The sequence below is a fragment of the Rhinopithecus bieti genome, unplaced genomic scaffold, assembly GCF_001698545.2.
Source record: "Rhinopithecus bieti isolate Rb0 unplaced genomic scaffold, ASM169854v2 scaffold_9899, whole genome shotgun sequence".
Taxonomy (NCBI): Eukaryota; Metazoa; Chordata; class Mammalia; order Primates; family Cercopithecidae; genus Rhinopithecus; species Rhinopithecus bieti.
In genome coordinates, this window is record NW_016806979.1 from 6451803 (window position 1) to 6464369 (window position 12567).

General features: G+C 53.0%; 2 protein-coding genes across 2 annotated transcripts in view; one reads left to right on the top strand and one right to left on the bottom strand.

Moving 5' to 3' along the window:
• Positions 1 to 1845: 1845 nt before the first annotated feature.
• Positions 1846 to 7584, top strand: INSL3 (insulin like 3). The gene is given in 5 exon segments (XM_017879482.1): positions 1846 to 2083; positions 2667 to 2676; positions 7050 to 7065; positions 7068 to 7162; positions 7165 to 7584. Coding segments are annotated over 5 exon segments (393 nt in total). The 5' UTR covers positions 1846 to 1889; the 3' UTR covers positions 7243 to 7584.
• A 2048-nt stretch (positions 7585 to 9632) lies between these two features.
• B3GNT3 (UDP-GlcNAc:betaGal beta-1,3-N-acetylglucosaminyltransferase 3) overlaps positions 9633 to 12567 on the bottom strand; it is a 6994-nt gene continuing 4059 nt past the window's right edge. The window contains exons 2-3 of the mRNA XM_017879564.1: positions 11953 to 12002; positions 9633 to 10484 (exon numbers count right to left, since the gene is read on the bottom strand). Coding sequence (XP_017735053.1) covers positions 9933 to 10484; positions 11953 to 12002 — 602 coding nt within the window. The 3' untranslated portion in view covers positions 9633 to 9932. The remainder of the gene's footprint in view (positions 10485 to 11952; positions 12003 to 12567) is intronic.

Here is a 12567-nt window from a genome sequence, read left to right on the forward strand (position 1 = left end):
ACCCTAATGGTACCTGAGCATCCCAGGGCTGCAGTTTTCCCACCTGTCCAATGGGACCCCTTCTGTCCTCACCCTACAAGGGGCACAAAGGGATGACACCAAACCTGGCAGGAACTTTTCGTGCAATCAAGGGAAGGAAAGGCATTCCTGGCAGAGGGAACAGCATGCCAAGTGTGAGAAGGCTCAGAGTAAGGAGGTTAAGAGTCCAGGTATTGGAGCCTACGGTTTTGCCCCTTCCATGCTGTGTGACGGTGGGCAAGTTCCTTTCCCTCTCTGGGTCTCAGTTCTGTCACCTGCAAAATGGGCAGAGCTTACCCCTTGGCTGTGCAGGGTCAACTTTCTGACTAGTGAGAGGGATTCTCATGCAGGTTAAGCTCCTGCTGCTCCTCCTCACCTACCTGCAAAGCTTTTCGGCCACTGTTGCTCCTTGGAAAACTCTTATACATCTCTCTAAACTCCAGCTACCACATCTTTGCAGCCTTCCCTCATATACCCCCACCACTATTGCACCCCTGTCCTTCCCTCCAGCCCCACTGTGACCCTGGGGTTGGGGAAGTGTCTGTGTCCAGCTGTCTCCCCTGACCTCAGCGTTCCTTGAGGCCTCAATGCAGAGCGGGCTCTGGGAGTTTGTTGACTGAATAAAGGAATTCAGTGGAAACGATGGTTTGTGCTGGACTTGGGGCGATGGGGAGCCTTAGAGGGTGTGTGAGCTGGGAGGGATGTGGTTAGGGCTGTGGGCCAGAGACCTCTCAGGGAGCCACTGTGGGGGCCCTAGGGCAGGCTGGTGGAGGAGGACCACTGCGTAGGGCTTGGCTGGAGCCCTCGAGGACAGAGCCCCCTCACTCCCAGGCCCAGCTGCTGGCCTTGGCTGCAGCCTGGGGGAGCTGATTGCAGGCTCTCTGTGGGTGGGGAAGGAACAGGCTGCTCTCCCAGTTGTCAGAGGACAAGGCCAGGTTGGGGGAGCGAGGCTGTGGAGAGGGGACCAACATCACTGGGGCTAGGCCACCTCCCCCACACCGGCCCCTGTCGTGTGCACCTCATAACTGCTAGAAAGATGTGGAGAGTGGCCAGGTTCAGTGGCTCACGTCTGTAATCCCAGCACTTTGGGAGGCCAAGGCAGGAGGATCACTTGAGCCCAGGAGTTCAAGACCAGCCTGGCCAACATGGCGAAACTGTCTCTACTAAAAATACAAAAATTAGCGAGGTGTGCTGGTGCATGCCTGTAATCCCAGCTACTCAGGAGGCTGAGGCAGGAGAATTGCTTGAAACTGGGAGGTGGAGGTTGCAGTGAGCTGAGATCATGCCATTGCACTCCAGCCTGGGTGACAGAGCAAGACTTTGTCTCAATAATAATAATAAAAGTAATAATAGTCCAGGCACAGCTCATGCCTGTAATCCCAGCACTTTGGGAGGCCAAGTCAGACGGAATGTTTGAGGTCAGGAGTTGGAGACCAGCCTGGACAACATGGCAAACCCCAGTCTCTACTGAAAAAAAAAAAAAAAAAATTAGCCAGACATGGTGGTGTGCACCTGTAATCCCAGCTATTTAGGAGGCTGAGGCAGGAGAATCTCTTGAACCCGGGTGTCAGAAGTTGCAATGAGCTGAGATCAAGTCACTGCACTCCAGCTTGGGCAACAGAGCCAGATTCCATCTCAGAAGAAAAAAAAAAAGAAAAAAAAAAAGAAAGACTCATTGCCCAGTGCTCCCTCTGGGAGAAATACATCTAAGGGCCTGGCCCTGGGAGAAAGGCCCTGGCACTAACCCCACCCTTGACCTTCTTCCTGGGCGGTACTGAAGAATGTTCTGTCCCTTCTCCAAGGCTCCCAGCTGGGGCGTCCCAGGCGCCTATAAAGGGGGTCCCCGCTTGGCCTAGGCGCCACCCACCGCCATGGACCCTCGTCTGCCTGCCTGGGCGCTGATGCTGCTGGGCCCTGCCCTGGTGTTCGCGTTGGGCCCCGCACCCACCCCAGAGATGCCTGAGAAGTTGTGCGGCCACCACTTCGTGCGGGCGCTGGTGCGCGTGTGCGGGGGCCCCCGCTGGTCCACGGAGGCCAGGAGGCCTGCAGCAGGAGGCGACCGTGAGTGGGGACGGGCAGGGGCAGCCCTCTGGGAAGCTGAGGTGGGGCAGGCGCACGCAGGCGCAGGTGCACACGTGCAGGGCAGGGGGGCAGGCTTGCATGCGTGTGCCCAGGGCTCACCTGCCGGCTGCGTGCACAGATGGTGGATCCGCACTGGAGTCTGTGTGAACCCGCGTGTGAAAGTCCCCGGAGCCATTAGCCAGGCGCGGTGGTTCGTGCCTGTAATCCCACCACTTTGGGAGGCTGAGGCGGGCGGATCCCCTGAGGTCAGGAGTTCCAGACCAGCCTGGCCAACATGGTGAAACCCCATCTCTACTAAAAATAATGAAAAAAAAAAAAAAAAATTAGCCGGGCGTAATGGTGTACATCTGTAATCCCAGCTACTTGGGAGGCCAAGGCAGGAGAATTGCTTGAACCAGGAAGGCGGAGGTTGCAGTGGGCTGAGATCATGCCATTGCACTCCAGCCTGGGCGACAGGGTGAAACTCCATCTCAAAAAAAAAAAAAGAAGAAGAAGAAGAAGGAAAGAAAGTCCCTGGAGCATGAGTCCCCTGAGGGGCCAGAAACAGTGTGAGGCAGGAGAGGTAGGCTCTTGCAAGTACACGGTGAGATCCTGTCTTAAAATTTCTATATTTTGATCTTCATGAATTTTTGCCTTAATTTTGCTTTGTTTGTTTGTTTGTTTTTCGAGACAGGGTCTCACTCTGTCGCCCAGGCTGGAGTGCAGTGGTGTGATCTTGGCTCACTGCAGGCTCAACCTCCTGGGCTCAAACGATCTTCCTGCCTCAGCCTCGGAGTAGCTGGGATACAGATGCTGCCACCATGGCCCAGCTAATTTCTTTTTGTTTTTTGTAGAGAGGGAGTCTCACTCTGTTGCCCAGGCTGGTCTCAAACTCCTGAGCTCAAGTAATCCTCCCACCTTGACCTTCCAAAGTGTTGGGATTAGGGACGTGAGTCACTGTGCCCAGCCTTAAAGGTATTTAAAAGTATTGCTTTTGAAAAGTATTGCTTTTTACAATTATTTTATTATTTTTATTTATCTATTTATTTTGAGACGTAGCCTTGCTCTGTCACCCAAGTCAGAGTGCAGTGATGTGATTTTGTCTCACTGCAACCTCTGCCTCCCAGGTTCGAGCAATTTTCCTGCCTCGGCCTCCGGAGTAGCTGGGACTGCAGGTACGCACCATCACACCCGGCTAATTTTTGTATTTTGTTTGTTTGTTTGTTTGAGATAGAATCTCACTCTGTCACCCGGGCTAGAGTGCAGTGCCATGATCTTAGCTCACTGCAACCTCCGCCTCCTGAGTTCAAGCAATTCTCCTGCCTCAGCCTCCTGAGTAGCTGGGATTACAGACCACTGCCCAGGCCACCCACCACCATGCCCCGCTGAGTTTTTGGATTTTTAGTAGAGATGAGGGTTCACCATGTTGGCCAGGCTGGTCTTGAACTCCTGACCTCAGGTGATCTGCCTGCCTCGGCCTCCCAAAGTGCTGGGATTATAGGCATGAGCCACTGCACCCGGCCTAGTTTTTGTATTTTTAGTAGAGACAGGGTTTCACTATGATGGCCAGGCTGGTCCTGAACTCCTGACCCTGAGTGATCTGCCCTACCTTGGCCTCCCAAAGTGTTGGGATTACAAATGTGAGCCACCGTGCCTGGCCTTTTTACAAATATTTTAAATTTGATTTTAAAAGTATTGCATTAAAATACTTATCTTGCTGGACATGGTGGCTCACACCTGTAATCCCCGCTACTCAGGAGGCAGAGGAGGGAGGATCACTTGAGGCCAGGAGTTTGAGACCAACCTGGACAATATGAGACTCAGCCTGAGACAGAAACCCTTGTCTCAAAAAAAAAAATTATTATTATTATTATTATATTTTGAGACAGGGTCTTGCTCTATCACCCAGGCTGGAGTGTAGTGGCATGATCTCGGCTCACTGCAACCTCTGCCTCCCAGGCTCAAGCAATCCACCCACCTCAGCCTCCTGAGTAGCTGGGACTATAGGCACATGTCACCATGTTTGGCTAATTTTTCTATTGTTAGTAGCGATGGGGGTTTCACCATGTTGCCTAGGCTGATCTCAAACTCCTGAGCTCAGGCAGTCTGGTCGCCTTAGCCTCCCAAAGCCTTGAATTACAAGGCCTGGCCACAAAGCTTTTTTTGTTTGTTTTGTTTTGTTTTTCTGAGATGGAGTTTCGATCTTGTCGCCCAGGCTGGAGTGCAATGGCATGATCTTGGCTCACCACAACCTCTGCCTCCCGGGTTCTAACGAATCTCCTGCTTCAGTCTCCTGACTAGCAGGGATTATATAGGCACATGCCACCACGCCTGGCTAATTTTGTGCTTTTAGTAGAGAAGGGGTTTCTCCATGTTGGTCAGGCTGGTCTTGAACTCCCGACCTCACATCTGTAATCCCAACACTTTGGAAGGCTGAGGCAGGGAAGTCACTTGAACCCAGGGGTTCAAAAGCAGCCAGGCCAACATGGGGAGACCCCATCTCTATTTTATTTAAAAAAACTAATGCTGGCTGGGTGCAGTGGCTCATGCCTGTAATCCTAGCGTTTTGGGAGACCCAGGCGGGCAGAACATGAGGTCAAGAGATTGAAATCATCCTGGCCAACATGGTGAAACTCCGTCTCTGCTAAAAATACAAAAATTAACTGGGAGTTGTGGCGTGTGCTTGTAGTCCCAGCTACTCAGGAGGCTGAGGCAGGACAATCACTTGAACTCAGGAGGTGGAGCTTGCAGTGAGCCAAGATAATGCCACTGCACTCCAGCCTGGCGCTAGAGCAAGACTCCATTTCAAAAAAAAAAAAAGCTAACGCTGACATTTGGGGATGTATATGGTAGAGGGGCCGTCCTGTGTATTGTAGGGTGTTAGATAACATCTTTGTCTTCTGCCCCCTAATGCCATGAATAGCCTCACACCCCACCGAAGTTGTGACATCCAAAACTGTCCCCAGACAAGTATACCCTGGAAACAAGATCACCCTGGTTTGAGAACCACTGGTGTCAATTGTAAACTGCAGATTGGGTAGGCGGTAAACAACCCTCTAAATTTTCATAAGTCCTTTTTTTTTTCTTTTTCTTTTGAGACAGTCTTGCTCTCTCACCCAGGCTGGAGTGCAGTGGCATGAACTCGGGTCACTGCAGCCTTGCCTTCCCAGGCTCAAGTGATCCTCCCACCTCAGCCTCCCAAATAGCTGGGACTACAGGCACGCACCACCACGCCTGGCTGATTTTTGTATTTTCTGCAGAGACGAGGTTTTGCCGTGTTGCCCAGGCTGGTCATGAACTCCTGGGCTCAAGCAACGCACCCACCTAGGCTTCCCAAAATGCTGGGATGACAGGTGTGAGCCACGGTGCCTGGCCTCAAAAAAATATCCTGATGGCTTCATGCTTCCCTCTCCGTACCCTAGTCCTGGCCCTGGTGCCAGTATATAAGACAAGTTTGTGCAGATGTGTTAACGTGTGTCCACATGCCTCTGTGTGCCACTCCACTTGGGGCGTTAGGGATCCAGGAGAGGGGGTCTGCAAGGGTGTGTCCACGTAGGGGTGTGTGTGTGTCTGTGGGTCCACCACACATGCGTGGGTGACCAGGAGGTGGACCCACAGACACATGCACACCCCTGCATGTCTCTGTGCCATGAGGAGTCTGTGGGTGGGTCTCTGACCTGTTCTGGGTGCCTCATGGACCCTCAGACCTGTTGGGGAAACTGACACCATCTGTAGCTCCAAGACCCCCGACACTCCCTGGGCAGGGCTTGGGGCACTCAGGTGGCATATGGGGACACACGTAGCTGGGGATGTGAGTGTGGACATGAGTGGATGAGAGGATTAACCAGGTGCCTGGTGTACAGCAGGTGCTTAATAAGTGTTTTTTTTGTTTTTGTTTTTTTTGAGACACAGTTTCATTCTTGTCACCTAGGCTGGAGTGCAATGGTACGATCCCAGCTCCCTGCAACCTCCACCTCCTGGGTTCAAGTGATTCTCCCACCTCAGCCTCCCAAGTAGCTGGGATTACAGACGCCCGCCACCACACCTGACTAATTTTTGTATTTTTTAGTAGAGACAGGTTTTCACCATGTTGGCCAGGCTGATCTCAAACTCCTGACTTCAAGTGATCCGCCCACCTCAGCCTCCCAAAGTGCTGGGATTACAGGCGTGAGCCACTGCGCCCGGCCAGTGCTCACTTTTCTTTTTTTTTTTTGTGAGACGGCATCTCGCTCTGTCGCCCAGGCTGGATTGCAGTAGTGGGATATCGGCTCCACTGCAAGCTCCGCCTCCTGCGGTTACGTCAATTCCCTGCCCAGCCTCCCGGAGTAGCTGGGGGACTACAGGCGCCCGCTACCACAACCCGGCTAATTAATTTTTTTTTTTTTTTTTTTTTGATGACAGAGTCTCGCTCTGTCGCCCGGGCTGGAATGCAGTGGCCGGATCTCCAGCTCACTGCAAGTCCGCCTCCCGGGTTTACGCCATTCTCCTGGCTCAGCCTCCGAGTAGCTGGGACTACCAGGCGCCGGCCAACTCGCCCGCTAGTTTTTTGTATTTTTTAGTAAGAGACGGGGTTTCACCGTGTTAGCCAGGATGGTCTCGATCTCCTGACCTCGTGATACCGCCCCGTCTCGGCCTCCCAAAGTGCTGGGATTACAGGCTTGAGCCACCCGCGCCCGGCCAGTATTTTTTTTTTTTTTTTTTGTCGAGATGGGGTGTTTACGGTGTTAGCCAGGATGTCTCGAAACTCCTGACCTCGTGATCCACCCACCTCGGCCTCCCAAAGTGCTGGGATTACAGGCGTAAACCACTGCGCCCGGCCAGTGCTTTTTGTTTGCATGTGTGATGCGTGTTTGGTGGGCCACTCAGTGGGATGTGTGTGGATTCGTGCACATGCAGCATGGGGTGGCGTGTCCTCTGTCGTTTCCGTTCCAGTTGAGTTTCACTCTATCGCCAGGTGAGTTGCTGGCAAGTGGCTGGAGAGACGACATCTCTCCATGGGCTGGTGACCGACAGTAACCCTGTGCTGGACCTTGCCTGCAGCCACCTGCCCCAGACTTCTCACCATCACCGCCACCCACCGTGCAAGCTGCCACCAACCCTGCACGCTACTGCTGCCTCAGCGGGTGTACCCAACAAGACCTGCTGACCCTCTGTCCCTACTGATTCCTCCTTGGGTGCAGCCTCAGAGTGGCCTGAGGCCCAGAGGGTCTGGTCTGGTGAGCTCCTGAGGCCACACAGCACCATAAAGTCTCGTGTCTGCAAGCCTTTGATTACCTCCTGGGATGGAGTGCTCACTACCTACCCCAGACCAATGCCACCTGCAGCCTGTTGAGTCAACTGCAGAATAAATCACACCCTAGCCCTGGCTTGGAGGATCCCCACTTTCACAGATGCTGGACACTGAGAGCCAAATGTCTTTACTCCAGAGGCGCCCCAGACGCTCCGCTCCCTGCATGTGTAACACCCCTTCTTGCTGTCTCCTAGTAAATAAACGACCCAAAGCAGCTTCCTGCATTTTTCTCTAGAAAAAGGGACAAGCCGGCCCGGCGCGGTGGCTCAAGCCTGTAATCCCAGCACTTTGGGAGGCCGAGACAGGCGGATCACGAGGTCAGGAGATCGAGACCATCCTGGCTAACACGGTGAAACCCCGTCTCTACTGAAAATACAAAAAACTAGCCGGGCGACGAGGCGGGCGCCTGTAGTCCCAGCTACTCGGGAGGCTGAGGCAGGAGAATGGCGTAAACCCGGGAGGTGGAGCTTGCAGTGAGCTGAGATCCGGCCAGTGCACTCCAACCTGGGCGGCAGAACAAGACTCCGTCTCAAAAAAAAAAAAAAAAAAAAAGGGACAAGCCTCAGTCAGTCCCTGTGTGGGCTTGTCCCCCAGCAGCCACAGACCCACCGGCACTTCCAGGAGCTTGATAACTAGAGAGGCATTGCGACGCAAAGTGGGGAACCTGAGGCCCAGGGTGAGGGCTGCTTGCCAAGGTCACCCAGGGAGGGAAGGGTTAAGTGCAGGACTTGAGCCGAGGTCTCTACCAAGGCCCATGGGAGTCCTTAGCATTGAGGACTTAGAATGGCAGACATTAGACACAAAACAAATGTCTGAAAATGATCATCACAAAACACACTGGTCTTTTTTTTTTTTTTTTTTCAGACAGGGTCTCACTCTGTTGCCCAGGCTGGAGAGCAGTGGCACAATCATAGCTAACTGAAGCCTCCAACTCCTGGGCTCAAGTGATCCACTTCAGCCTCCAAGGTAGCTGGGATTACAGGTGCCCGCCACCACACCCGGCTAATTTTTGCATTTGTAGGAGAGACAGGGTTTCACTATGTTGGCCAGGCTGGTCTTGAACTCCTGAACTCAGGTGACCTGCCCACCTCAGCCTCCCAAAGCATTGAGATGCAGGCGTGAGCCACTGCACCTGGCCCAGTCATTGGATTTAGGGTTCACCCTAATCCATGATAGCCTAATCCACCCTAATCCTCATCTCTGTCTACAAAGACTCTATTTCCAAGTAACCCCATATTCTGAGGTTCTGGGTGGACGTGAATTCTTGCAGACACTACTCAATCCAGTGGAGCAGGGGAGCTGGGACTCTCCCCCGAGGGCAATAGGGAGCCACAGAGGGCGTGTGAGCAGGGGCAGAACGAGGTCAGATGTGCCTGTTAGAAAGACCTGCAGCTCCATCTCATCCAGGCCTGACTGTCCTGCTTGGATGATGTCTCAGCCTCCCAATTCCCTCCAGTCCCGACAGCAGCCATTTTTAACCATCTTTTTTTTTTTTTTTTTGAGACTGAGTCTCTCTCTGTCACCTAGGCTGGAGTGCAGTGGCACGATCCTCAGCTCACTGCAACCTCCGCCTCCCAGGTTCAAGTGATTCTTTTGCCTACAGCCTCCTGAGTAGCTGGGACTACAAGCACACACCACCACGCCCGGCTAATTTTCCTACTTTTAGTAGAGACGAGGTTTCACCATGTTGGTCAGAATGGTCTCTATCTCTTGACCTTGTGATCTACCCACCTTGGCCCCGCAAAGTGCTGGGATTACAGGTGTGAGCCACCACGGCCGGCCTACTTATTTATTTTTTTGAGATCGAGTCTCACTGTGTTGCCCAGGCTGGAGTGCAGTGGCTTAATCTCAGCTCGCTGCAAACTCCGTCTCCCAGGTTCAAGCGAATCTCCTGCCTCAGCCTCTCAAGTAGCTGGGATCATAGGCATGAGCCACCACACCCTGCTGATTTTTGTATTTTTCGTCGAGACGGGGTTTCGCTATGTTGTCTAGGCTGGTCTTAAACTACTGACTTCAGATGACCCGCCCACCTTGGCCTCCCAAACTGCTGGTATTACAGGCGTGAGCCACCATGCCCAGCCTCATTTTATTTTTGAAACAAGGTCTCCCTCCCACCCAGGCTGGAGTGCAGTGGCATGGTCCTGGCTCACTGCAACCTCAACCTCCCGGGCTCAAGTGATCCTCCCGCCTCAGCTTTCCGAGTAGCTGGGACCATGGGTGGGCACTACCACACTGGGTTAATTTTTTTCTGTAGAGACAGGGTCTTGCTATGTTGCCCAGGCTGGTCTCAAACTCCTGGGCTCAGGTGATCCTCCCACCTCAGCCTCCCAAAGCCCTGGAATTATAGTCATGAGTCACTGTGTTTGGCCCTATCACCCCATTTAAATTCTGTTCAGGCTGGTGTAGTGGCTCATGCCTATAATCCCAACACTTTGGGAGGCCGAGGCAGGTGAGTCCCTGGCACTCACCTATGCTCAGATCACAAAGGTCTCAGCTTCCTGGGAGGAAGGTGTCACCCCTTCCTATGGATAGGAGCCCAGAGGCTGGGGACCCTGATGCTGACTCAGTAGATCCGTGTCTGTTTGCCGCAGGTGAGGTTGGGCTGGTTCAGTGCATCCCACATGAGCAGCATCTCATAAGGCAGGAAGCGGTGCACCAGCAGCAGGTCTCGGTAGAAGCAGGGGTCAAAGGAGGACAGGTGTTGCGATGGGGCATGCACACCAGCCGTGCGGATGCCGCTGTGGGAGGTAGGCTTCAGTCCCTCGAGCTCCAGACACATACCCAGGAAGACATCATCAATAGGGAAGAGGTCCAAGACAGGAGCGGCACGGCGAAGGGCAGCGGCAGTGAAGCGGGACAGCAGGAAGCCACCACCCGCACAGTAGGGTGGGTACCACTCATTCTGAGTCACCACCTTCGGCACATAGTACTTGCTCCACAAAACCCGGATGGGGCCCACGTTTCGGATCAGTTGCCCCACGAAGAGGTGGCGGCCAGGGTCATGGTCCTGCAGGTAGGAGACCATGTTGTCTGTGTGTGCAAAGACGTCATCATCGCCGTTGAGCACGAAGCTGGCATTGGTGCACCTCGTCTCCTGCCACTGTAAGAACAGCACCTGCAGGCAGGGTGGGCAGGGCATGCTTGCTTGAGGGCTGGAGAAATTGGCCTTGGGTCTCTGTTGGCCACTCCAGTCCAGTGAGCCCAGGAAAGAGAGTGTCCACAATCTGGCCTGGGTTTGAAGCCCTGCCCTGTGGGGTTACTTGGGAAAACCCTCTCTGTGCCTTAGTTTCCAACTCTCTAAACAGGCCTTATCATGTGCCTCTAGGAGTGTTGGGGAATCCATGGAGACCATGCTCCATGAAGCACCAAGAAATGCTGGAAAATTGTTACATTTACATTTATTGCTATTCCTTCCAACTCTGCCTGGCCAAGCCCTGTTGTTAAATCATCATTTGTGTGAATTTTGTTTGTTTGTTTCTGAGACAGGGTCTTACTCTATTACCCAGGCTAGAGTGTAGTGGTACGATCATAGTTCATTGCAGCCTTGAAATCCTGGGCTCAAGTGATCCTCCCACCTCAGCCTCCCAAGTAGCTGGGACTACAGACACATGCCACTACTCCTGGCTAATTAAAAAATATAAATTTTTTTAGAGATGGGATCTTGCTATGCTGCCGAGGCTGGTCTTAAACTCCAGGCCTCAAAGGATCCTCCCACCTCAGCCTCCTAAAGTGCTGAGATTACAAGCATGAGCCACCACCCCTGTGTAATTAATTAATTTTTTTTAGATGGAGTTTTCGCTCTTGTTGCCCAGGCTGGAGTGCAGTGGTATAATCTCGGCTCACCACAACCTCCACCCTCTGGGTTCAAGCAATTTTCCTGCCTCAGCCTCCCAAGCAGCTGGGATTACAGGTATGCGCCACCACGCCTGGCCAATTTTTTGTATTTAGTAGAGACGGGGTTTCACCATGTTGGTCAGGCTGGTCTTGAACTCCTGACCTCAGGTGATCCACCTGCCTTGGCCTCCCAAAGTGCTGGGATTATAGGCATGAGCCATCGTGTCCTGCCTGTGTGATTGTTAACATCCACCTCTCCCAGCAAACACTGGGCTTCCCTACTTGGGTCTGTGTCTCTCTCTTTCTATTCACGCCATCTCCCTCAGCACGCAGCATAGTGCCAGCGCTTCACGGGTGCTAGGTTCATATTTGTCAAGCTGACGTTTATCACAGACTTTTGCAGGTTATTTTTTTGAGACAGAGTCTCACTCTGTCAACCAGGCTGGAGTGCCGTGGCAGGATCTTGGCTCACTGCAAACTCCACCTCCAGGGTTCAAGCAATCCTCCTGCCTCAGCCTCTCAAGAAGCTGGTTTCGAACTCCTGGCCTCAAGTGATCCGCCCACCTCGGCCTCCCAAAGTGCTGGGATTATAGGCGTGAGCCACTGTGCCCGGCCACTTTTGTGTTTTCAGAACACAGCACATTGAGAGGCCGTGGCCCCTACCCACCTCAGCCTCAGTTTCCCCTATGGTAACCTACATGGGCTGGGTATCTGCTTGTTGCTGGGTGCTGTGTTTAGTGCTTACCTACCTTGAATCCTGAATTCACCGTTAGGAGGCAGAAGTGGTCCTCAATCTTATTTACAGACGAGGGAACAGAGGCTCTCCAGAGAAGACTGCAGTAAGGTCACCCGCAGAGAAACGGCTACCAGAGGCCTTGAGCCCAGGCCTGCCTGTACCTCCTACGAGCAGGAACCTGCAGAGTTCCCTGTTCCTCCTTGAAAATGTTATCTCTACTTGTCTTGCTCTACTTGAGGACCTAGGAGGGGTCCTTGGAGTCCCTCCATTTCCTCATCTGCAGATGGGCAGGATTTTCTCACCTCTCCTGGGTTCTTTTATTAAAAAATAGAGACGAGGCTGTGTGCCGTGGCTTATGCTTGTAATCCCAGCACTTTGGGAGGCCAATGCAGTGTGGATCAACTTAGGTCAGGAGTTTCAGACCAGCCTGGCCAACATGGTGAAACCCCATCTCTGCTAAAAAGTACAAAAAAATTAGCTGGACTTAGTGGCATGCACCTGTAATCCCAGCTACTCAGGAGGCTGAGGCAGGAGAATCACTTGAACCTGGGAGGTGGAGGTTGCAGTGAGCCGAGATCGCACCACTGCACTCCAGCCTGGGCGACAGAGCCAGGCTCCATCTCAAAAA